Genomic DNA, 24277 nt, shown 5'->3' on the forward strand with positions numbered 1-24277 from the left:
GTCTATACTGAAAACAGACTGACTTTTCCTCATACTGCATATTGCTGGTAATATAGAGAAAACTGAAAGTATGTAAGAGGATATGCTCAAACTATATGCCCCACTGCTACATATTAGGAATTTGTGCATACTTGGAATTTGGTTCCCTGCTGGTATCAATCAGCATGGTTACCTGGCCACTAAGGCATGACTATACTCACTGCCAGCTTAGTGGTTATATGCACCACAGTGCAAAAATCTACGCTATCTCAGGACTAGTTGTAAGTGTTGGTAATATTCTAGTAGGCAAAGATCTAGTTCTCTTGGGAGGGGCTCCTGCAGGGAGAGACAGACAACAAATCAGCAGCTGTGCATGTCAATTTTTGATGGAAAGAAAGCGAGGTGAGATTGCATGAAGGGCCATAGGATAGTTAGGAATGCTCTCACATCTCTAGGCCCCGCAAACCCTCCTCTGATTTCTCCAGATGTCTCAAACTCATTTGAGCATCAGAGTATTTTCCCGAGGTATTTTCCCAGAGTATTTTCTCTTCTTATCATCTTTCCCCTTAACTTCTTATTGTCCTTAGTTAGATTAGTCTCAAGTCATTTCTTCCAGGAAGCTGTCTCTGGCCCCTCAAGTGGCCAAGTTCAGGTTCCCCCTTGATCACAGCATTGAATTGTTTCACTATGTTGAGCAAAACTCTAATGACACATGGGTTGGACAGTTTATTCCTTTGTCCCCTTCAGACTATCACCTTCTTGAGAGCAAACCATATCTCATTTAACTGTTGACTCCTTAGAAGCTTGTAGCTTGCTAGTAGGTTCCTGACAAGTACCTGGTAAGTGTCTGAATAACTTTCAACATATCAGATAATTCAGTTAAATGTGGAAAGTCCCTTCCGACACCAATTTAGAAAACCCTGTGTTTGATCTCATAGGCCATGTAAGTAATTGGGGGATTTTTTTTAAATATTGCAAGATCAATGAACATAACCTGGATTCGCTGGCTTATGAGTATCCATCCACGCTAACGATGTAATCTCATTTTATCAATGTTCATTATTTTTTTGAACTATGTGCTTATTACAATTTAAAACCAATCATTTTTTGTTTGTAAAAGACCAAATCATAAATAGGCAGAATCAACCCATGCTTTTATTTTCATTGCATATAAAAATTTCATAGGAAGGTATAGATGTACAGTACTATCCCCATGGGCTGGAAGAGAGGCTAAGAAACTACTAAAAGAATCATCATTTGTAATGCTCACACACAGTTTACCACTCTGAAAACATATCCAAAGAAATAAAAAAAAAAAACAACTAAAATCAGTAAAGGATGTATTTTGTAATTATAGTGTCCCATTTATACTGTTTAAAACAAAAGTAATCGAATTCCTTTGGGCCAGGGCTGCTAAAATCTACAGTATGTGTCAAAATAAAATAAAATAATAGGAGGCTCATTTTTTCCTAGAAAAAGTATCCTTCCTTTCACAGATAAGTCACATGTTCCAAGGGCTGAGCAGCAGTGAGAAGCGATTTCCACATTATTCACTCAGAATTTTCCAGGGCTGTCAGGAGCTGACCAATGTGAAAATTTAAATTAAAAAAAAAATCCTAAATGGAGGTATGTTTTACAGAACCACATTTTAGAGAAGAGTTACTTGTGTAAGTTGGCATCATAGACAACTTACTGCTGAAATAAGCACATTTACATGTACATCTAAAAATTTGCTTGCTCTTAAGAGAAAAAATTCAAGAAATAAACCAATCACCTTTTTAAAAAAAATATCGTCTCTTTACATGAAAGTTGATGAACAGATAAACCAATGAAATGAGTTGCCTAGTTCCAAATCAAGTTCCATTTCTTATGATTCCTAGAAGACAAAAGACCTTTCTATAATCATTGGACAGGAATATTCCCACAGTTGTGTTTGAAAATAGAAAGCAAAGGTAGCTTCTGTTTGACAGCTGGAAAAAGTTACCATCCACACAAGATCACTCCTTGGCAAGAAGTATTTTAAAGCTTTTATCTCAAAAGAGTCACATGATCCTTTAGAGGTGATCTGTGGGTTTTGTCAAATCTAGTAACTGCCAGAAATTGAATCATTTGAAAGTCTGGATAGACAATGCCCAGCCCTAGCCTACCACGACCATAGTTTGAAATGCAGCAAAAGAGAAGAAAATATTGGTTAAAGTTAAGGCACAGCCCTGGGACCAAAGACCTGCAGCTATGTTATTTAAATTTATATATCTTTATGTATTTTATAGTTTTCTTGAATCTTCCATAAACAAGCTCTAAAGTGACAAGACTATATTACAGAAGAAAAGAAAAATGTACAAGGAGTATGTATACACACCATTCATTCTCTCACCAAGAGTTTCCAAATATATCAACACCATCCCATTATAGGATGATGTTTTAATAAGAACTGATAATTTACAATTAACATTACAGTATGTACATTGCAATAAATACATGGTTGTAAACAGACAAACAAGACTGTATTACAGGTAAGGTCATTTGGTGAGAAAAAATGCATGGCAGAAAAAAATAAATAATGCATTCAAAAATTATCATAAAGCTTTCTGTAAAATCCACTTCATTCAAGTTTTTTTTCCTTGTCTGCAATTTGTTCTATCTACATTATTTTCTTGTAACTTTTAACTGATGTGAAACAAAATCCATATAGCATTTTTTTTGTGTTCAGTAACTTGCAAGCTGAAATGTACTGGTCTTATGCAAACTTGGACTTTCCCCCCCATTCCAAACCCAGATGTTGCATTTTCTTATGGCATTTTAGGAAATGCAAAGTCATTTGATAAGGATGTGGTGTTTTTTTTCAGCAGTGTGTATCTCTGAAGCACACTTTGGTGAGAGAGAACAGGGCTGGGGGATAATGAAAAGGGAGAGGGAAAGCAGACTGGATCATGTATTAGTCCCTAAATCTTGGATATTGTGTGTTTTTATTTTTTCCTGCAATTTGATTGTCCATTGATGGGCGTTGTTACAACATGGTACCATTAAAAGCCAACACACTGGAGGGGAAAAAAAGCTTCCATTAGTGCAGTTATAAACCTTTTCAGGTGTGGATTCATTTATGACCTATTGCTGCTTAAAAACTGTTATTTCATTATAAAGATTCCAGGCACTCTGTGGGGGGCAACAGCAAGGGTACGGTGGGGAAGGAAATGAGCACGATGTGGAAAGAGGAGTAGGTCCTAGACTCTGCCTTTCCTTCTAGATCTCCCTCAGGACAAATAAAAGGAGAAACAAGTTCCCAGCTGTTGTTATGAAACCATTTGGTCAGACATAGGCTTCTATATGAAAGATTACTCTGACCTTTAGCAAGGGAACGTATGTGGAAACCCTATAATTAATGAGTAGAATCTGATTCTGGCCCATGTAAAAGATTGGAGAAACAATTTCTCTCTCAAAGGAGCGGCTGATGGATTTCTGAAGACTGGAATTGGGAACTGTGTTCACTGTGGGTCAGTTCTGTTAGCTAAGGAATATTAGTAGCCCTCAGAAGTCTCTTTGAGAAGTTTCTATATAAATCTTCTTCAGGGTGATAAAACACTGGGGAGTCTTCTCCAAAATTCCAGTACCGTTTCCGATGCTGAAATCAGTTAAGAGTGATCTCCAATCTTTAGGCTGAACATTATACTGTATCACATGTCCAACTCTCTGGGTGGCTTGCATTAATTGCTCTACCCTCGCTGTGTTTTTGGAAATAGTTCCACCCCACGCAACAAGCCTATGGGTCAATGATAAGTGATATAGCAGTTCCTACATGATACACAGCTATCCACTAACAAAGAGTAGCTGTTATACTTTAAATCTCTTCCCTGGAATATTTCTCATGTAGTTCTAAATCCTATGGTAAAAATCACAGAAATGAGAAAATAGTACTGGTGTTTGTTAATATATTCTTTGAGGACTTTGTAAAATCACCTAGCTAGCTGTTAACTTTTTTTCTGTAATTCAGAGTAAAAGCTAGTCATGACATACAACTTCATGGGAGAAATGAATGCTAACCCTGACATGACTGTATCATCAATAAGAATGGTGGTGACATGCTTGGTAAGATGCCACTGAGTATGGACATTAGTTCAAGCGCATATCAAATAATAAAGCAACATAAGGGGAAGGATGAGAATGAAATGTGTAGGTTATTACAAGGACATGCACTGGTGGAATGCATGCCTCTTGACACAGCAAAAAGTCATCAGAAGACAGTAAGTGGGAAAATACCTAAAAAAGACACACTGTTAGCTACTGGGCATTTATACATCTCCCATTTGATTCAGATGCCAACTGATGATTGGACTGCTATGAGACTTAAGACACATCTGACATAATGCACATCAAAATATTACAGAACAAATATTCACTTTGGACACTGTGAAGAAAGACGTTGGTAGACAGCAACTCCGCTGACTAGGAAATAGTGGGAAAAAAATAAAGCAAGTAAGCAAAGACTTACAAACAGGGTTTCCTGCAACATAAGGTTTTTCTGTCTTAAAATATGGAAGTCATTGGTATATAAAACAATGAATCACTACAAATCAGTTAATTGCTATGAACTGTAAAGGTGCAGGTAAAATTCATAAATTAGATTTATCCAGTGTAGCACAGATTTGTACTGAAAACTTGCAAGTTACTCCTTAGAAAAAAATAACCAGTGGCAGATGAAGTTCTGAACAGAGTTGTTTTTTTTTTAAATATAATACCTCAATACATTTAATAATAAAAGTAAGCTCTACAAAAAATCTGTTTTACATATCATACAAAATGTAGAGGTGAGTGTAGCTCACTGAACCACACTATTCAGTCACGTATCAGGAAGACTTGAAATTAGAAAATTATGCAATTCCTGTGGCTCATACTCCTGGGAACAGATTCATGCTGTGTCCCCTTCATGACATTTTGTTGTTGTTGTTGTTGTTGTTGCTTTATTAATTGAGTTCAATCCACCCATGAAATGCCTTCTTATTTCTGAAAATGTGACACACAAATGAGAAAAGGAACCCAAGTCCCTTCCACTTTTGGGCTGCGTGATGAGCCACATTCCCTTACAGACGTTTGGGAGTTGATTCTACCTGCTTTGTCAGCTCTAGGGAGCCGAAATCAGGCTAAAATGCTGTTTGTGAAGATGTCCCCCTTGCTCTCCGGACATGGGAGATGAAAAGAATTGGTTACAATATTCCTGAGCGCCAGACTGAGTAGTCAAGGTCAGTTTTTGTTCAACAAACGTCCTGGTAGATGACAGTGAGGTGTGACCATGGTTGTGGCATGTGACATGCACTTTGGAAACAATGATGTTTTTTTCTACTTTAAAAAAAAATAAAAGGTGTGAGAGTCTTTGCCCTGTTACGTGTCAGGAGAAGAGTCATCTATGACGCAAACTTCCGGCTGGCTTTCCTCTTCTTCTGCTACCGCCTCCTCTTCTACCTGTTCATCAAGGGGAATTTCGGTAGACTCTGAGTCTTGTGTACACAGAGTCTTGGAGTCACTGCAGCTAGTGTCTTCTTCCACTTGACTTCCGCTGTCCTTTTCCGTGTCGGACTCACCATCTTCCTCTAAAGTTAGTTCAAACTGGAACTTCTCAGTTTGACCCTGTCGGCCCTCCTCTTGGTCGTCAGGGGCAGGAGAGGGGCTCTGAGGGATTGTGCTCTGGTACCACTCCCGATTGTCCTCCAAAGTGTCCAAAATGTCCTGGGCATCAGGATGTACAAGGTCTGCCCATGTCTCCCAAAGTGGATGGACAATATAGTCTATGAAGCCCACCTAGTTAAAAAAAAACACAAAAACAGAAATGGGACTAAGAAAAAAAATCGAACCGTTCACCAGATCATGGCTCACAAATAAAACACCTAACGGACACTACTGGCCTTAGTTTGGTAAAATATAGTCCTTATTTGAGACAACAGATCCTATAAAAATGTTGTGACTAGCTGGTGAAAATTAAGCACTAGAATCCTTACTTCAAGGGTGTTTACTAATGTGGGCACGAGTGGTTCACACCTGTAATCCTAACAACTCATGAGGTTGAGATCTGAGGACTGAGGTTTGAAGCCAGCCAGGACAGTAAAGCCCATCAGGGTCTTATTTCCAATTAACCATCAAAAAGCCAGAAGGGGTGCTTTGGCCCAAGTGCTCGAGCACCAGCTTTGAGCGAAAAAGCTAAGGGATAGTGTTTAGGCCCTCAGTTTAAGCCCCAGACTAGCGCTTGCGCTCTCTCTCTCTCTCTCTCTCTCTCTCTCTCTCTCTCTCTCTCTCTCTCTCACACACACACACACACACACACAGGCAGAAGAACATAGTCACGACATTCTTAGGGATAGATGCAAATCCTAAGACTGATAGGTTGTGGATCCTGAATGAAGAGAGGAACTTGTCAAAAAAAACAAAAAACAAAGCTTCAGATTCCTCCCTCAGAAGTGACCAAATGCTACACCTCGTTCTAAGCCTCATGCGTCAGACAGTACCTGTGATTTTTCCACAGACGCATTGTGCTTGTCACACATGGGGCTGATCTCCATGCCACGCTCCCTTTCCCGGTCTCCCTGGCGGAAGAACTCTTCCATTATCCGGTCTGTCCACTGGCGGTACAGCTGCAGAGGCTTTGTGGGGTTGCTGAGGTCTGCACAGTGCACCATATTCTGAAGGACCTGAAATAGAAGGAGGCGTTCTTTACTCAACACCTGCTCCTCAGTTAAAAAAAAAATCTAGGAATTCACAGGGGTTGACTGTGACACTTAAAAATATGCACGGTGCAAGATGCATTCAAATAGCTCAACCATGATGTGCCTGCTGTGTGGTTCACACTTATATTAATAGTTCCAAATTATGCCACTTTTATGGCATCTAAGTATCAAAAGAGAACCTTTATGTGCAGAGCTGATTAAATTCAGAGATGCTGAAGTAGATGGTTTTATGGGGTATTTTTTTATTAAATTTTTAATGTACAGAAAAATGAAAATACCAATAAGAAATGATTTGTTATCAGGACTAAGAATGTGTTTACCACAACGTGGGAGAAATGAGAAATAAATAAACTTTATTTCCCTACATGGACACATGGGCATGTATATACACACACACAAACACACACTCATCCAACACTGATTTACCTGAATCCTATCAGAATAATTATCAAGAAGTAGAACCCCAGAACTTGTCACTTTCTTAGTTTCAACCATAGTTTTCAAATCAGCCAGCAGATTCATGTGTTTGGACATGTCTGTTGCAAGAACCTTAAGGAACAAAGAAGATTTTGCTAAGTAAATTATATTTCCTTTCAGAACATGAGAATAAGTAGAAAAGTACTATGACAGCTAATGACAGTGTGTGGCAATTACTCCATTTGAGCCAGAGTCTTTTTCTTTTAACTGTCAGCTTTTCTGGAAGCCCAGGAAAACATGTACAATACAGAGAAACACACAGCACTGACTGAGAATCATTTTCATGGTTAATAAAACAAAACAAGGGCTGGGAACAATGGCCTAGTGGTAGAGTGCTTGTCTCCTGTACAGGAAGCCCTGGGTTTGATTCCTCATCACTACATATATGGAAAAAGCCAGAAGGGGAGCTGTGGCTCAAGAGGTAGAGTGCTACCTTGAGCAAAAGGAAGCCAGGGACAGTGCTCAGGCCCTGAGTTCAAGCCCTAGGACTGGAAAAAAAAAAACAAAACAAAATTTAAAAAAAAAACTGAAACAACTATAGTTGTATGGATTAAGCATGACCATAACTATCACATGTTTAGTCTCTCTGTCTGTCTCTCTCTCTGTCTCTTTTTCTTTCTACATTCTATAGACTAGAAAGTGCTTATTGGGCCATTTAAAACAAACAAACAAACAAACAACAACAACAAAAACAAAACCCTTGCAACACTTTTTTTCTTTTTTTGTTGGTCAGGGTGCTTGAACTCAGGGCTTGAGCTTTTGCGCTCAAGGCTAGTACTCCCCCAACTTTGAGCCACAGAGCCACTACGGGTTTTCTGGTGGATAACTGAAGGAAATAGTCTCACAGACTTTCCTGCCCTGGCTGGCTTCAAACCACAACCCTCAGATCTCAGCCTCTTAATCCTCAACTGAAATCCTCAGTAGCATGAGCCACTGGTGCCTGGAAACACAATTCTTTATTTTAATCGGCTACTTACAATATCAATGACCATTTTCCTTAAGGATTGTCTTTGTTTTTTGGTCAAATTTTGGAAAATGTCACAGTTTTCTTCCTGTAGCAACTTAAAGCCCACAGCCAAATGATGGTTTTCTAAGACAGAGGAGTCATTGTACATCAAGGCAAGTTCAGAATCTGAAAGGCAAACAGAGAGAAGGTCACCAGGGCTGTTTAATCAGAAGTGATGTGAGAAAATTAATTGAGGCTGAGGCTGGCCAATGGCTACTCAGGGCCAGCCGAGATTACATTGTGAGCCCATCTTAGACACAGCAAGCTCCTACATTCAATCATACCTTGGGCCAAAGACACAATTTTTCCTAAACTCTACTTCCTGTACCACTACGTGACAATATCTAGGAGAGGGCATATTGGATAATAGAAGGGCAGAAAAAACACTGGGAGCATAGAAGTGAACACCAATGCTACTGATAGTGGCAGGTCATTTGACTGTGAGATTTCTCAAAAAGTATTTTTTTCTGAAGTGAAAAAAGCAGAACAAAGGAACATTAACATCTACCCAGAAACTGAGAAACTAAGATATTACTATTAGAGTTATTATGTTGCAGTACTGAGGAGTGAACTCAGGTCTCCCCGGTCAAGTGCTCTACCATTGGAACCCTGGTCCAGTCTTTAGACTTGTTAAGTTTTTCTTTCATTTGTTTCTTGTGCCAGACCTTGGGTTTGAACTCAAGACCTGGGGGCTGTTTTGCTCAAGGCTAGCACTCTACCACTTGAGCCACAGCTCCACTTCTTGTTTTTTTGGTGGATAACTGGAGATAGGCGTCTCATAGACTCTTCTTCCCTGGCCTGGCTTTGAACCGTAATCCTCAAATCTCAGCTTCCTGAGTAGCTAGGATTATAGGATTTAGCCACTCAAGCTCAGCTCAGCTTGTTTTTAAGTTAGTGCTTTGGTCAGCATTGCCTCCTGACTGGACTCCTTCTACCTCCATCTTCTGAGTGCACAGGATGACGGATGTATGTCAGCTTGTTTCTGGTAATGGAGCTCATAACTTTTCCCCAGACTGTCCTCAATTATCCATATGTACCTATGGCTGACCATGAACATCCAATTATTCATAGTATTGTAAGAAGGTCAGATCTGGCCGATGCCATCATTGGTGGCATGGTGAGTTGCACTATCTGGCATCTTGTCTTGATGGGTGTGCCTGAATTCCTACAAGGGAAGTCCCATCCCCAGGTGATGGGTGTTCCTGAATCCCTAGAGACAGGGGTGGGCCCTTGGTCTATAGGGTACTCAGCCTCAGTCAAGTGCTTGGGACTGGGAGCTTCCTGTGACCTTGACCCCTGACCTGACCCTATTTAGGGTCAGGCCAGCTCAAGAGTCAGCATGCCATGTTCCATTTTCATGTCCTGTGTCCTGTCTCCTGGCTCATCTCTGGTCACCATGGTGTCTCCATTGGAGCTGAATTGGTTTGTTGGTATTGTTTTGTTCTTTGTTTCCTTTCTGCCCTGCTTGCTGACAGTGTTAAGGGTTATCTGTGGGCTGCAGGCCTTTGTAACCACTGGCTGCCTGCAGACTGCTAATGCTCTAATAAAGACTCAAGATTAGATCCTTCAAAATGTGGCTTCTCAGATAATTTACCATATAACAATCACGTCTGAAAAATGTCCAGAGTATAAGGTGTATATTCCGGTAACTGTAGACCCAGCAATTTACATAATGTGACCATTGTAGATGCAGAAAGATTTGTGTTCAAAACAGGTTCAAGAACAGAGTGAGACATGTAACAATATTAGATTTGTTCACACGGCTTTTCTTATTTTCTTCCCCAGAAGAGTACTGAAACTCTAAGCTATCTTTTCCCCCATGTCCTTTCTTCCTAACAGTCACTCTGTACATATGCCTTGTGCTTCCTGCCTGCCTGCCCGCTCCTGGCTTCACACAGAGACACTGTTCAGCTGCCCATGTGCCCCACAGGCACGGAGGATTCTGCCTCTCCCTCACACTGCCCTGGACCGGTGTACTAAAGGCAGGATGAGATCTTCCTTCTTCCCCTGTCCTTTCTTTGAATAGCACACCCAGCTCTGCAAAATAGCCATTAAAAATGCTGCGTTACCCCACTTTTTTTCCTCTAGTATTCCCTTCCCATGGTTTTACCCCTGCTATCACTGTCACTGATTTTGGTACCCTGGATATTGTTTATACATGCATTGAAACTAGGGAAGGGAAAGGGAATACCAAAACTGAGAGACAAAGGATAAAAAGACAAACCAATGTAACAGCAATACTTAAAAAGCTATATGGCATAAACCAACTGTACAACTCATGGGAAAATGAGGAAGGAGGTAACAAGTTGGATAAGAAATATACTCACTGCCTTACCAAAAAACAAACAAACAAACAAACAAACAAACACCAAAACCAATCACTCTGTACTTCACTTTGACAAAAAAATAAGAAAAAAACTGCTGCTTCATTCTGTTCCTACATTTGTAAAGACTAAAGGACACACATTAGTTTTTTTTTCCTGACAAATGCAAAGAAAAAACTGTCCAGTACTCCTCATCAACTGCTTAAGCAGCTAGGCATGGTGGGAGAGCTCGGGACACATTTCAACAGGGGAATCCTAAGATCTTTTCTTTTTTTCTTTCTAGATTTTTAAAAAATTATTGTAAAAGAGGTTACAGCTACATAAGTCAGGTAATGAGTATATTTTCTTTTGACCCCCTCTCCCCACTCCCTGCCCTGCAAGTTGTATAGCTCATTTCCAACATAGTGTCTAGTGGGTTCCAATGCTGAATTACTTTACCCTTTGTGGGAACTATACATGGAGGAATTAGCACATCTAAAGTTTAGTTCTCAGCTATGGAAATGCAGATGTGTAGAGTTGTAGGGGGATGAGAGTGTAGGTATTATTGTTTTATTTTTGGATAAGCCAACTTTGTTCATTTTTTTAAGGTAGCATCTGGCTTAAATTGTTGTGATTCCTTTGTTTTGTTTTTTCATTCCTATGCTAGGGAAGCATGAGAAGTAAAGCATGAAGCTTTACTTATTGACAATAGTCTATAAACGTTTTTGGTTAGCATATATATGTGTATACATATATGATATTTTCTGACTGAAAAAATGATGCTGAATTAATCAATTAGGGTGCTTACAAGGTAAAGGTGCTTTCAAAGTAAATCTCCATGCAGTAAAGGGTAGAGGGTCTTAACATAGAATTGTCTTAACCTTACAAAACCACTAACTTGCTTAGATGACCTTGGGAGAAAAATGCAAGGAAAGAATGATCTGAGGAGCTGCGACTTCAGGCAAGAAGGAGATGTGCTGTGCATGGCTCCGTTGTAATCAATGGAAGCATGGCCTTTGGTGTAGGGCAGGTGTCAAGGGCTTGTCTTGGAAAGCACTTATTTCTTGACATTTAAGGAAAAGTCAAACCATCCAAAAAGGCTATGAAATAGTTTCTTCCTGTGGTGGGCCTCTCCAGCCTTTTCTATCACTAGGTGCTGGCAGTGATGGTTGATTTTTAAATGAACAGGCAATAGTATTTAAGAACCAAAATGTCAGAGTAATCATTTAGTTTTCTACCCTAAGACTAGAGGCATATTGTCATTTCTCAAAGGAGAGGAACACTCTGCAGATCCTCAGGTTTTTACCAAAGATGCTAACCTAGTCCTTAAAGGTGAGCCCTGGAAGTTTACTTTCACACTCTGAAACAATGTGCAGCACAGGAGACAGAGAGGCTGTCTTCCATACTGTCTCTTTACAAACCCTTTCATCTTCAAGCTGAGTAAAAGTCACCTCTGTCACTTTAAAAACAAATTAAAATTAGTATATGTTGATTATACAAATGGGCTTCATTGTGACCATAATGCATATAAATGTATTCAGATCAAATACAGTCCCTCCACTGCTCTTTTCTCTTGTTCCTCACTCTTTTAGAAGACTGTTTTGCAAATTCATGATTCCTTTCTTGATTACCACAGACAGAACTGGTTAGCCCCTATAACACTGCACACTCTCAGGGCACTCCCCACAATCCTCTTACCTCTCCTTAGCTCTGCTCAAGTCCCTCCCCAAGCCCTCTTGCCTACTTAGAGACTTAAGCCTCTCTATACAATTAAAATTTATTAATTCAATACCCCTGGCTGTCTGCTTTCTTCATTTTTTCTTCACTTACAAAACATAAAGAACAGGATATGCTAAAAGGTTTCATGCTTAAAGGATGTAAAGGCCAAGCATTGGACCAAGCTTGTATTGAGTATTTCATTTTGTCCTCACTACAAACTCTCATTATCTACTAAGACTCAGTAGCAGGCCAAAAGACCTCTCTTTAGATGATAGCAGGGTCTTGCTCCGAAGTTCTAAAAGTCTTTGTAATAGGGAACAACATCCTCCCTACCTGCCATTAGGACTTCAAGAACCAGTAGCTTGAATGAATCATGGCTCAATCAGCAGAGGAGATTATTCCTGGCTCTACTCAAAACTAGGAGCTCTTCAGCAAATGGGCAAAATAACACATCCTCCTGAGGAGTATGTTACCGCTCAAATCCAAACAGCCCTGCTAAGGCACTGCCTCCATCTTGACTGTAGGAGGAGACAGAGTCAACAACTTAACCCTTCACCTCAGAATGGATAACTCCACATGACTCCTATCAGATGACCATTTGGAATTTCACTGTAGAAGAAACGGCTTGATTTTTACTTAGATTTATTTTCCAATCAACACCCTCACTCTAACAAGAAGACACAATTGAAAGCTGAGAATTCACTGTAACTTAGCCAATCATAGGAGGTGGTTCTGCCTTCAATTTTCAGCAACTCCAGCCCAGCCTTCAGCTACAAGAGAAGAGCTCTCCTTCCTGATACCTCAAAGCATGTAAGCCATTTATAATGCCAAGCTTGATCTAGGAATCCCGACTCCAGGGTTCCTGTTTTTCTTTCACAACTTACTCTAATGACATTAGGAATAAGCAACCAACATCATTCTATTCTGGCAGGTTCTTGAAATGTTTCAACATTTTCTATTCAGAATCACTCTGCTTTTTACATTTTTCAAGTGAATGATTAAGGTAGATATTCTGGGTATCTTTATAAATGCTTCACAGTTGTCAGTGTTCTCTTTACTATTGGAAATAGTTGTCCTTGTCTTCAAGTCAGTTTAAGCAGCCTATCCCAGAAACCCTTGAATCAATTCAGAAAACTAATCATTAAAATCTGTTCCTCTATAACCAATCTCAGTTCCAAATTTTTTATAGTTGGTTTAGTTCTCAGGAATAACAGAATCAGCAAGATAGATGCATTGGTAGGTAGGTAGGTAGATAGATTCCTTAAAAAGTATCTATTGGCAATAACTAACTTATAATTCCTGCTCATTGTCAAAATTGGCTCAGATGATTATGTAAGTCCAGAAGTCCCAGTGGTATCAAGAAGGTACGTTAGTGCTACTTCATGTCTGAAGTCCTAAAAATCAGCAGTGGTATTGTCTGTGAGAAAGAGATACACTGCCTTACATATGACACTGTAACCCCACTGTACATCATTTTGACAATAAATAAATATTTTTTTAAAAAAGAGAAGATAGATGTTCCAGTGAAACTAGGAAAGTAAATTTTCCTTTGCCCATCTCTTTCATCTTTTCCTATTGGGTTTGCAATGGCTTGAATGACGGCCTCTCATTTGTGAGGTGATCCTTACTTAGGCTACTGATTGAAATGCTAACCTTTATGAACTCTCTTTCACTCACTTCAAATCATTAGTTCAGTTTTCCTTAAAACATAAACAAACAGACCTTTAGGTAACCCTTAATTCTGTGAAGTGGACATCAAAAATTATCATCTCCTTAGACTATAAGTCCTTAGAGGGCAAAGATCAGCTTTCTCCTCCTTTGAGAATAGCACAGTACCACCTAAATTGAGGGCAAGCAGTAGGTACAAAAGGAGTGCTCTTATCGACTGTATTACAGAGTGAGTAGATTTTTTCATTGTTATTACAAAGGTGTTACAGTTACATTAATAGGTAATGAGTATGTTTCTTTTTGAGCAATGTCACCTCTTCCCTTGATTTCTCCCACTTTCTCCCTCCCATCTCCCAAAAGTTGTACAGTTCATTTTCAACAGTGTCCAGTGATATCACTGCTGTATTTGTTCACTGTTTGTTCTAGCATTTCTGTGAACCTCCTTACCCTCCCCCCAAACAGATAAACTTGCATACAAGACAAAGGTACAGAAAATAAAAAACACTGACAAAGGAGGAAAAAACCCTCATTTCTGTTTCTTTGAGTTCGTTTCAATAAACATCACTTTACATGATCATATGCACATAGCTATTGAACCTTTGTGATCTACTCCTAAGAATATCCTCCTTTTGTCTCACTGTATGAATGTCTAGAGTCCTGTATAATTGATCAGGTCCTAGTGTCTTTTTTGTCTTTTCATGCCTTTTTTTGTCTTTTACTGGACACATGAAAAGATGTTCAACATCTCTGGCCTAAAAAAAAAAAATGCAAATCAAAATGACATTGAGATTCCACTTCACCACAATTTGAATGGTCATTATCAAGAAAAGGAACACCAGGGACTGGTGGCTAATGCCTATAATCCTAGCTACTCAGGAGGCTGAGATCTGCGAGTCAGGGTTTGAAGCTATCCCAGGCAGAAAAGTCCATGAGACTCTTCTCTCCAAATCTACTAAAAAAAAAAAAAAAAGGCAAAAGTGGCACTGTGGCTCAAGTGGTAGAGAGATCTCCCTGAGCGAAGAGAAGCTCAGGCACAGTGCCCAGGCCTACCGTTCAAGACCTAGGGCCACCAAACAGAAAAAAGGAGGAAGGGAGGGAGGGAGGGAGGGAGGGAGATGAAACTAATAACAAGTTGGTGGATATGTGGCCAAAAGGGAACACTACTACACCATTGGTGCACATGTATACTTGTTCAGTCACTCTAGGAAGCAGTATGGAAGTTCCCTAAAAGACTAAACATAAAGTTTCCCTATGACCCAGCAATTCCCCTCCTGGCATTTATCCAATAGACCATACACAAGGCCACACTAAAACTACCAGCACAACCATGTTCACTGCAGCCTGTTTACCATGGCCAAGATATGGAATCAACTCAGATGCCCCTCAGTGGACAAATGGATCAAGAAAAGGTGGTATATATTCACAATGGAATTCTATGCTGCCCATTCATAAGGAAATGGAAAGACTTGAAAAAATTATATTAAGCAAAATAAGCCACACCCAAAGAAAAACAGGTTGCATGGTTTCCCATATGTTTTGTAATTAGAGCTTGCCTCATGCCACATACTCGCCTGCAAAGCTCTCTTTTCCAGCACAATGTATGCTGGTTAGAGCCATGCTTTTGTCTTGTTCAACAGGGTTCTCAGTACATTCTTATCCAATTACATGAGATACAGTTATACCTATATTACCCCAATTGTCAAGCATGTATTTCTTTATTTTGAAATTACTGGGTTTATACAGGAAAATGAAATAAATTCTCAATAAAATCCACTATTATAACTATGGAACATGTAGGTAAAATAAGATTAGAGGGAGGTAGATGCTATCTATGACTCATGTCTATAATCCTAGGTACTCAAGAGGCTAAGATCTGAAGATCACAGTTCACAGGCAGCTGAGATGGGGGTAGACAAGTCCAAGAAACTTATCTCCAATTAATCAGCAATAAACTGGACCCAGAGGTATGGTGGAGCACCAGCCATCAGTGAGAAAGTCAAGCAGGAACAAGAGGCCCTAAGTTCAAGCTCTAGTAGCGTCACCAAAAAGAAAAGAAAATAGAGTAATTAAAAATGTACATGTAGGGGCTGGGAATATGGCCTAGTGGCAAGAGTGCCTGCCTCATATGCATGAAGCCCTGGGTTCAATTCCTCAGCACCACATATATAGAAAAGGCCAGAAATGGCGCTGTGGCTCAAGTGGCAGAGTGCTAGCCTTGAGCAAAAAGAAGCCAGGGCCAGGACTCAGGCCCTGAGTCCAAGGCCCAGAACTGGCAAAAAATAAATAAATAAAATTATATATATATGTATGTATGTATGTATGTATGTATGTATGCATGCATGTATGTACTATTAGTGAGATCCAGCTCTGCCCTTCCTAAATAGGATGTACAATTTCTCTGCTCTTGGAAGCCAAAAAGAAACAAGAAAGAAATGAAAAAATAAAATAAGAGAACAGCATATGCTTTTATACATGACTAATATAAATACATCTTTCTTTCCCAAACTTAGGCGTCTTTTGCTATAAACAAAACTTATTCACTTTCCAAGTAAAATTCCGTACTATATATTCTATATTCTACAGGATAATATACTCTACAGTATTACATATATATTATATTATTCTCTAATATAGTGTAGTCTATACTTCTCACAGTTTTATTATGTTCTTTTTTTCAAAAAATAAAGCTGTAGAGTTAAATGAACTTTTCTGTGATGAATACCTTCTGGTATATAATATTCTTATTTCATGTGAATGCATATAATGTAAATGGGTTTGTTTTACCGCATTGTCTTTTAAAAGATTTAGAGACAGTATTCTTGCCTGGAACCTTGATTTCTCTACATTCTGTTCACATTCTCCTCACACTCCCAATACATTTAGTAAAGCTTCACCTCCTACTGTACATTATTTTAATTGGGCAGGGGAGAATTTAATCAATCTTGCAAGGTGGAAGTGATCTCTCTGCTTTCAGAACCTCCAGGAGGCTTACAATGGGGATAAATACAATTAGTATACGAAAATGGTACCTAAAACTCACACACATGAAACAAGAGAACTGTGATCACAGCGAGGAAGCAGGAGGGTAACTGTACCGGGAACTAGCCAGAGCTGCACTAATGCTTCTCTTCACTAGCCACACAACTAGAGGCACGTCCCTTCTGCTGACCATGTCTCTGCAGCCTCCTTAAAACAAGGAGGTCACCTTACAGCGATGGGTTTACACATGCAATGATTAAAATTGTTCAGAATTCCTTATTGTTCACTTTTGGCTTGGGACAGGTAGGAAGCTCTAGCTCCAAGCCAAGAGTTGAGACTGCTCCTCGGACTACTCACTAATGCTCAATTCTTCTATGAAAGTCACAGAAAATAGAAACTTGAGCCCATTTCATAGAAAGTGAGCTAACGGTAAATCAAAGATAAGCACAGTTTTGACAGAGTATTTCGCAAGTTTAAAGTCATTAGAGATCCACCAACCCCGGGAGATACCTTCAGGTACCAAGTGACAATGCTGACTCATTTGCTTAGGAATAACTCATCCTTGTCTGCCCTGAATAAACATTACAACCCATCAAAAGCTGCTTTGGGAACTCCAGGCTTCCCAGGGAGCCCACAGAAAGCGAGTGCCACACATCACCAGGTAGCAAAGAATGTTCAGAAGCAGGGTTGGTTAACCTGCCTCTCCCAGCAAGTCACTGGAAAAAAAAAAATAATAACCTTAACTGGGTTGGCCTTTCCCTTTGTATTTATAATCATCCTCCAATTTTCTCCCATTGTCTGTTTCAGTGGCTCTCGAATCTTTGGAGTTGTCATTCTTTTCTGTGGACTGAGGCTATACTAGCTTAAATGACAAGAACCCACCAATGCCCTGATTCCCAGCTGCCTCCACCTGCCATCTTTTGTCAAATTACTCTTGAAGGATCCACAAGGAAGAAGAACAAAACTGGCCCTCATTGTCCTAAGAAAGTATGTTACAGGGCTTTGGAGACAATGACTTTATTCTCAGCTGTTTTAATTTGTTCTCTGTTCTTAATGCTGTTTATGAAGAATCATACAATATGGTAATGCAATGCAATGCAATGCAAAAAAAACCCAAAACACATCAGTGTGTATGTTTGATGTTATTAAAGAAAGCAATACCTTTCTTAAATGTCCAAAATTGAAACAAAACAAATCTTATATATTTTCTGAACATCTATATATTAAGAACACACTGCTATGTATATGAACATCAAAATACTAAACCAGGGAGGCTCATGGGAAATTCTAATGTGCGACACACTGCATGACTTGTTAACTCTTCTGAGAAAGGGACAGACAACCCTAGATACTGGTACAATGCATATCTGGGGGTGGGTGGACAATGGGGCATTCGGTGGTTCCTAACATTTATGTGTACTTTCAAGAGTCCTGACAGTATCCCTTGCAGGTCATTGGAACATGAAATGTTCTCCTGTATACCTAGAATAAATAAATTCCTAAACCAAACTCCTCAAACGCATTTTCCTATCCCTATATATCAGGAGTCTTCATGACTTTTCCCATCCTCCCCACAGAAGTGTATTTTGTTATATGGTAGTAACAGGGCATTATTAGAAGACATAAAAATTGATCTCAATCAACTTAAACATCTCAGTCAAATCTCTCAAAGCAAGGCTACATTTAAATTTTCTGTTTAAATCTGGCTACAAAAAAATATAGGAAACAAGTGGCAAACATATGGATACTACTACAGCTAGATAGCTATAGTGCAAACTGACTACCATCTATGATTTCATGCAGACAAGGGGAAAACTCCTAATTTGAAAAAGGAAAAAAAATCATTATCTTTAATACTTTCACTGTTTTTATACTTTAAAAAGTGAATTTATCATCGTGGAAGGAAACCTAACTCCTTCCTTGTCCGCTTAAGTAATTTACCTATGAACTTCAAGTACTAAAAACAATTTCTGTAAGCCTGAATCCTTTTCCAAAGGCAGAGGTCAAACATTCCCTTATGTTCTCCACACAGTCCAAGATATCAATACTGAACAGTCTCTACCACCCCCTACATTCCAAATACACTGATGACTTCTTTCATGGGGCAAGGTCACTAAAAATATTAGATTAGGAGATAAATTCTTTCTGATAAGATTCACAAAGTAAGCAGAGGGCTGAGCCTGATGATAGTGAGGAAAAGGAAAGTTGTAGCTTGTGAAGGGGATTGGATCTATATATAACATGGAGTAGACTTGGCATAAATTTCCAGACCACTGCTTTGTATTTAAAACTTTAAAGGCAGGATAGCCAGTTAAATCTTTCGTTACATTTTTACTTAATGCTTACCAATATCTAGGAACAGCAATATATTATTTTTATAAAAGTACTGGATCACTGGTTTTTTCAAACACCATATATGCTTCATGGGATGCAAAGATAATTTTCAGAGATAAATTCCACTACTAGCTATGCAACAGAAACCCATTTGGAAAAAGCATTATGATGCTGGGAAAATCCAATTTTATAAAGAAACCCTGTTATTTAGAAAATGTACAATGGAAAACTTTCTTCTGCAAAAATAAACTTCACTTACTTGTATTGATCAGAAACTGATTTGACACACCAGGATGGTCTACATCATGTATTGCACTGGCAAAAATTGCTGCAAGAATCTCCAAATCTGTAAACACAGCCTGGAAAAAATACACAATATAAGTAATATTACTATCCTATCATAACATAAATGAAACATATACATACGCCAATGAGGAATAGCTTCCCAGAATTCAGAGAGAAAAGAAAATGAAACTTCAAAACCCATTTCATGATTATATCAGTGAAACTTTTAGGGGATGATTTATCCATGATCTTCTAAGTTTTACTTTTGAAAGAAAATATTTCTTATTTTCTTATACCATTGATTTCTTATATGACCATATTTTTCCATTCATTATAGAAAACATATTGTTTTTTAGACAGGCTTGCTGTATAACCTCAGGTTGGCCTCAATTTCATAATCATAATTTTCAGTGTGACATTCTGTAATCATCAAAAATTAATGAAATATAAACCATTTTTTTCTAAACACTTTTCTAAAAAAACACAAGGGTTTCTAAGTCGTCAGTACAACTGACATTTTGTGCCAGAAAAAAAAACAAAAACAGTTTCACTGGGAGGCTGTCCTGAATAATATCAAGACATGCTCATGATAAACAGAGCCAAAAATGTGATGTCTGAGACAACTAGCAATGCTTCCAAACATCAGCAAATGTCTCTGGGGGTTGTCAGGGGAAAGAAAGAGGAGAGAAACCATCGCCTGTTAAAACCATTTAACCAAATGGTCAAAATTGTTTTCCAATGAAAACAATGTATATGAAAGAGATTCCCCACACACACAAAAATTAAGGGAATGAAATTACTTTAGTAAAAATTTAATGCAATAAATACTTAAGATTTGGACAAATTGAAGTGTTTCCTTCTAATGAATTCTCTGTATTAACACATTGCTCATATTTTATAAAATGAAAATCCAGTTGACCAGTTTTATAAGCCATCAGACTTAATTTCAAAAACACAAACTAATTAAAATTTAATAAGCCTGATGTGGTTTATGAAATGGCCTGTGGATCATTTTTGTTTGTTTTGTTGTTGTTTTTTTTGCCAGTCCTGGGCCTTGGACTCAGGGCCTGAGCACTGTCCCTGACTTCTTTTTGCTGAAGGCTAGCACTCTGCCACTTGAGCCACAGCGCCACTTCTGGCCGTTTTCTATATATATGTGGTGCTGAGGAATCGAACCCAGGGCTTCATGTAGTAGAGGCAAGCACTCTTGCCACTAGGCCATATTCCCAGCCCCCAGTGGATCATTTTTAAAGAAGCAGCACTATAAACAAATGAATGTCTAAGTATCTGAAAAACTGTCATGGGCCAAATTTATCAAAGATTCAGCTGTTTATTTACCTCCATATTTCTCCCTTGTAAGCCAACATATTTCCAAATAAGCCTGTGATTATGTTCCCTATAGACCGTTCAACATAAGTTAAGAAAATGTAAAATGAGCAGCAAGTTACGGTTCTTCAAATTTTAGAAAGCAGATTTACCTCCAAAGCAGGTGTAGATAATAGCACATGAGTAGACTGGACAACATCTGCAGCATGAATGTTGTTGTGATAGGCCACATCAGCATGGTAATGGTCTTCAAGGGTCATAAGATATGTAATCAAAGTGTCTACTGGAATTTTAAAGGTTTTTAACAAGTCCCGTTCCTGACAGAAAAGAAATAATTCTCTTACCATTTCCACAGAGCATACTACAAGAAAAGCATAGACTACAATTGTCTACAGAGAACCCAGAAATTAATACTTTCCCATGTCTAGTGTCTAGAAAATGGAAACCTTTGGGATGGTTTAGGAATGCTAACTGAGTTATCCTTCTGGAAGCCAATAGTGCTGTTCCCAAGCTATATGGTGTGAGGTATGATGAGCTGCCAATCAGAGAAGCTTCTATGTCTCAGGATCATGTAGGCAGCTGTTGTAGAGTCACACCACCCGAAACCCAATTGCTTAAGGCTGGAATCTCCTGTTCTAGTCCTGAGCACGGGCAATAGCCTCAACTTCTCAGTTAAATCCCATCAAGAGCAGAGGCAAAGGCTCCTTCAGAATGAGAAATGGATATGGAAAAGATAGCAGGACACTAAAAACTGATTGAAGAAATTATTTTCTAAGGTTAGTCAGCAGGAGGCTCATTTAGTTTAAAAAAAATGAGCATTCCATTCTCTATGCAAGTCAGAGTCATGGAGATGATTTTTACATTATTGCTATTAATGAACTGCTTCAATTCTTGCACATCAAAGCAATGAGGAAGAAAGCAAATTGATTTTTGAAAAGTGATTTATTCTGTTTTACCCATATTCTGCCTTTCTATGTCTTTAGTTGTCCATTAGTAAGGAAATAAACTTTAAAAAATTATCAAAGTAAACAAAAAATGGGAGTAGCAAGAGAGAGAATGTAGGCAGAGTCTGTAGCGTAAAGATGAAGGGCCTAGGCCCTATTATGGTTTGTGTATAAAATGGGCCTGAAGACGCATGCATTGAAGGCTTGTCCCCAGATGGCACCACTAAAAGATGTATCGGCTGATGAGGCCACAGCTGAATTATCTATTAGGAAGTAGGATCTCTTCTACCCCCTTCCCTTTTCTCCCCTCATTCTGTAACTCTCTCTCTCTCTTGCTTCTTTCTTCTCTCTTCCTTCCCTCTGTCACGCTCTGCTCTCAGGCAGCCAGGAGACGACCAGCATTGTGTACTGTGCACTTTCATGATGGTGCCCTGTCTCCCAACAGCCTAAAAGCAATGGAGCAGTATACCCAATCGCAGGCTTCTGTCTTGGCCATAATCCTCAGAAACAGGGAGCCAAAATAAATCTTTCCTTTTAAGTAGTTTGGCTCAGGTATTTTTGTCACAGTGGTGGGAAATGACTAACACAGTCACTAACTAAAAGACATGTGATAGAAAGCCACGTTACCTGAAAAATGGTGTGCATGATAACAGTCAGAGGCCGGTTACCAGACAACTCTGCTATTCTGAACATGTGAAGACCCCATTTGTTCACATCTTCTAGTTCCTGGGGTGAAAGAAAGATACCCCAAATTAGAGATTAGAAGTACATGAGCCAATGAACAAAAGTACTTCAAAAATTAAGGGGAAGAGCTAGGTGCTGACAGCTCATGTCTACACTCCTAGCTACTCAGGAGGCTGAGCTCTAAGAATTGCAGTTCAAAGCCCCAGGCCAGGCAGGAAATTCCATGAGACTTATCTCCAATTAACTGCCACCAAGCTAGAAGTGGAGATGTGGCTCAAGTAGTGAAGCTCTACCCTTGAGCAAAACAGATTTTAGAGATGGGGCACAGATCCTGAGTTCAAACCCCAGAACCCGCATCAAAACATTAATTAATTAAAGGAAATTATGTTTATGTACTTTAATGGAAAGGCTCTGAGATTTCTTTTGATTGATTCATTTTTAAATATAATGGATGCACCATGTAAAACAGGCAAACACGGTAATATTACTTAAATGTGAATAGTATTGCTTAACTGAAAACTTTATGGTATTTATTTTATGATCTTGACAATATCCTAAATTCATATTCATTGAATATCAGTTTTCATGAATAAAATCTACTCACAGATCCTTATTCTTGTAAAGTCTAGGAGAAAGGATAGAGTTCTAACTCTTTAAGACCAAAAAAAATGTTTTTAAAGAGTAGAATACATATATTTCAAACCACATGTCTAAATCTAATACTAACAGAACCCCCAAAATGGATTGAGTTTTATAAAATGCATTTCTGTCTTTAAAGAAAGCATGTACAAGCTGGGTGCCGGTTGTTCACGCCTGTAACCCTAGCTACTCAGGAGACTGAGATTTGAGGGTGGCGGTTCAAAGCCAGCCTGGGCAGGAAAGTCTGTGAGACTCTTATCTCCAATTAACCACCAGGAAACAGGAAGTGGCTCTGTGGCTCAAAGTGGTGGAGCACTAGCCTTGAGCTGAAGAGCTAGCTCAGTAACAGCACCCAGGCCCAGAGTTCAAGCCCCATGACTGACAGTAAAAAAAAGTAAAAGAAAACATGTACATATTTACATAAATGAACTTTTCCATCAATTTACAGGAGAGTGATTCAAGGCATCACGGCATGGTCTCTGAAATCCTCTTACCTTGGCTAGGACATCTTCTTGTTCTGTTTTAACCCCAAACCTCGGAATACTTGAATTAGTCAGACTAGAACTGTGCATCAATTTCTTGACGCCACTTATCTGAGACATTGGTCTTTTCTTTTTCTCCTTTTCCTTCTGAGTTGGAGAAGGAATTTCCACTTCATGTTGCTTATCTTAAGAAATGGAGAAAATATGCTACATTCATTATTCATGTCACCAGTTTTTTTTTCTCTTAAATAAGCACATATAAACGTACAAGTTATAATTGATCACCATATATTCTAGGGAATGTTCCCACGTAATATTTTTCTTGAAGAGTTGGGTATATACAGTTCAATGTGGAAAAGTACAAATTTGATATCCTTAAACAACAACCAAAAGTTAACTAAGTAAATTTTACTATAGACTAATTAATATCAAATGGGGTAGTTGCTTCCCAATAGAATACCCTAAGGAAAAACATTATAAACAACAGAGGATAACACACTTAGAGAGAGCTATACTCTTGATTATTTATACTGCTCATCAAGTCCGTTTCTGTTTGAAATTTACCTAGTGGCTTGAAAACTATTCTTTACAAGTAAGGACTCCAGTTTTAACCTGTGCTTTAAAACTTCATACACCAAGAAACAGCCATGTGTGAGCCCAACAGCCAAATGAAATAGGTCATACTATGGGAGTTCAAATAATATTTTTTAAAAACAGATTACCTCTGCTACTACTATTTCTG

At 38.8% G+C, this 24277-nt stretch overlaps 1 protein-coding gene across 8 annotated transcripts in view; it reads right to left on the minus strand.

Moving 5' to 3' along the window:
- Positions 1–1112: 1112 nt before the first annotated feature.
- Positions 1113–24277, minus strand: part of Pde4d (phosphodiesterase 4D) — a 1139603-nt gene continuing 1116438 nt past the window's right edge. For all 8 annotated transcript variants that reach the window (XM_048368311.1, XM_048368312.1, XM_048368314.1 and 5 more), the window contains 8 exons: positions 23548–23720; positions 22358–22456; positions 20939–21103; positions 19435–19534; positions 8144–8298; positions 7116–7238; positions 6471–6653; positions 1113–5769 (listed from right to left, as the gene is read on the minus strand). In XM_048368311.1, coding sequence (XP_048224268.1) covers positions 5353–5769; positions 6471–6653; positions 7116–7238; positions 8144–8298; positions 19435–19534; positions 20939–21103; positions 22358–22456; positions 23548–23720 — 1415 coding nt within the window. In that variant the 3' untranslated portion in view covers positions 1113–5352. The remainder of the gene's footprint in view (positions 5770–6470; positions 6654–7115; positions 7239–8143; positions 8299–19434; positions 19535–20938; positions 21104–22357; positions 22457–23547; positions 23721–24277) is intronic.

This window comes from Perognathus longimembris, chromosome 19 (genome assembly GCF_023159225.1).
Source record: "Perognathus longimembris pacificus isolate PPM17 chromosome 19, ASM2315922v1, whole genome shotgun sequence".
NCBI classification, from domain to species: Eukaryota; Metazoa; Chordata; class Mammalia; order Rodentia; family Heteromyidae; genus Perognathus; species Perognathus longimembris.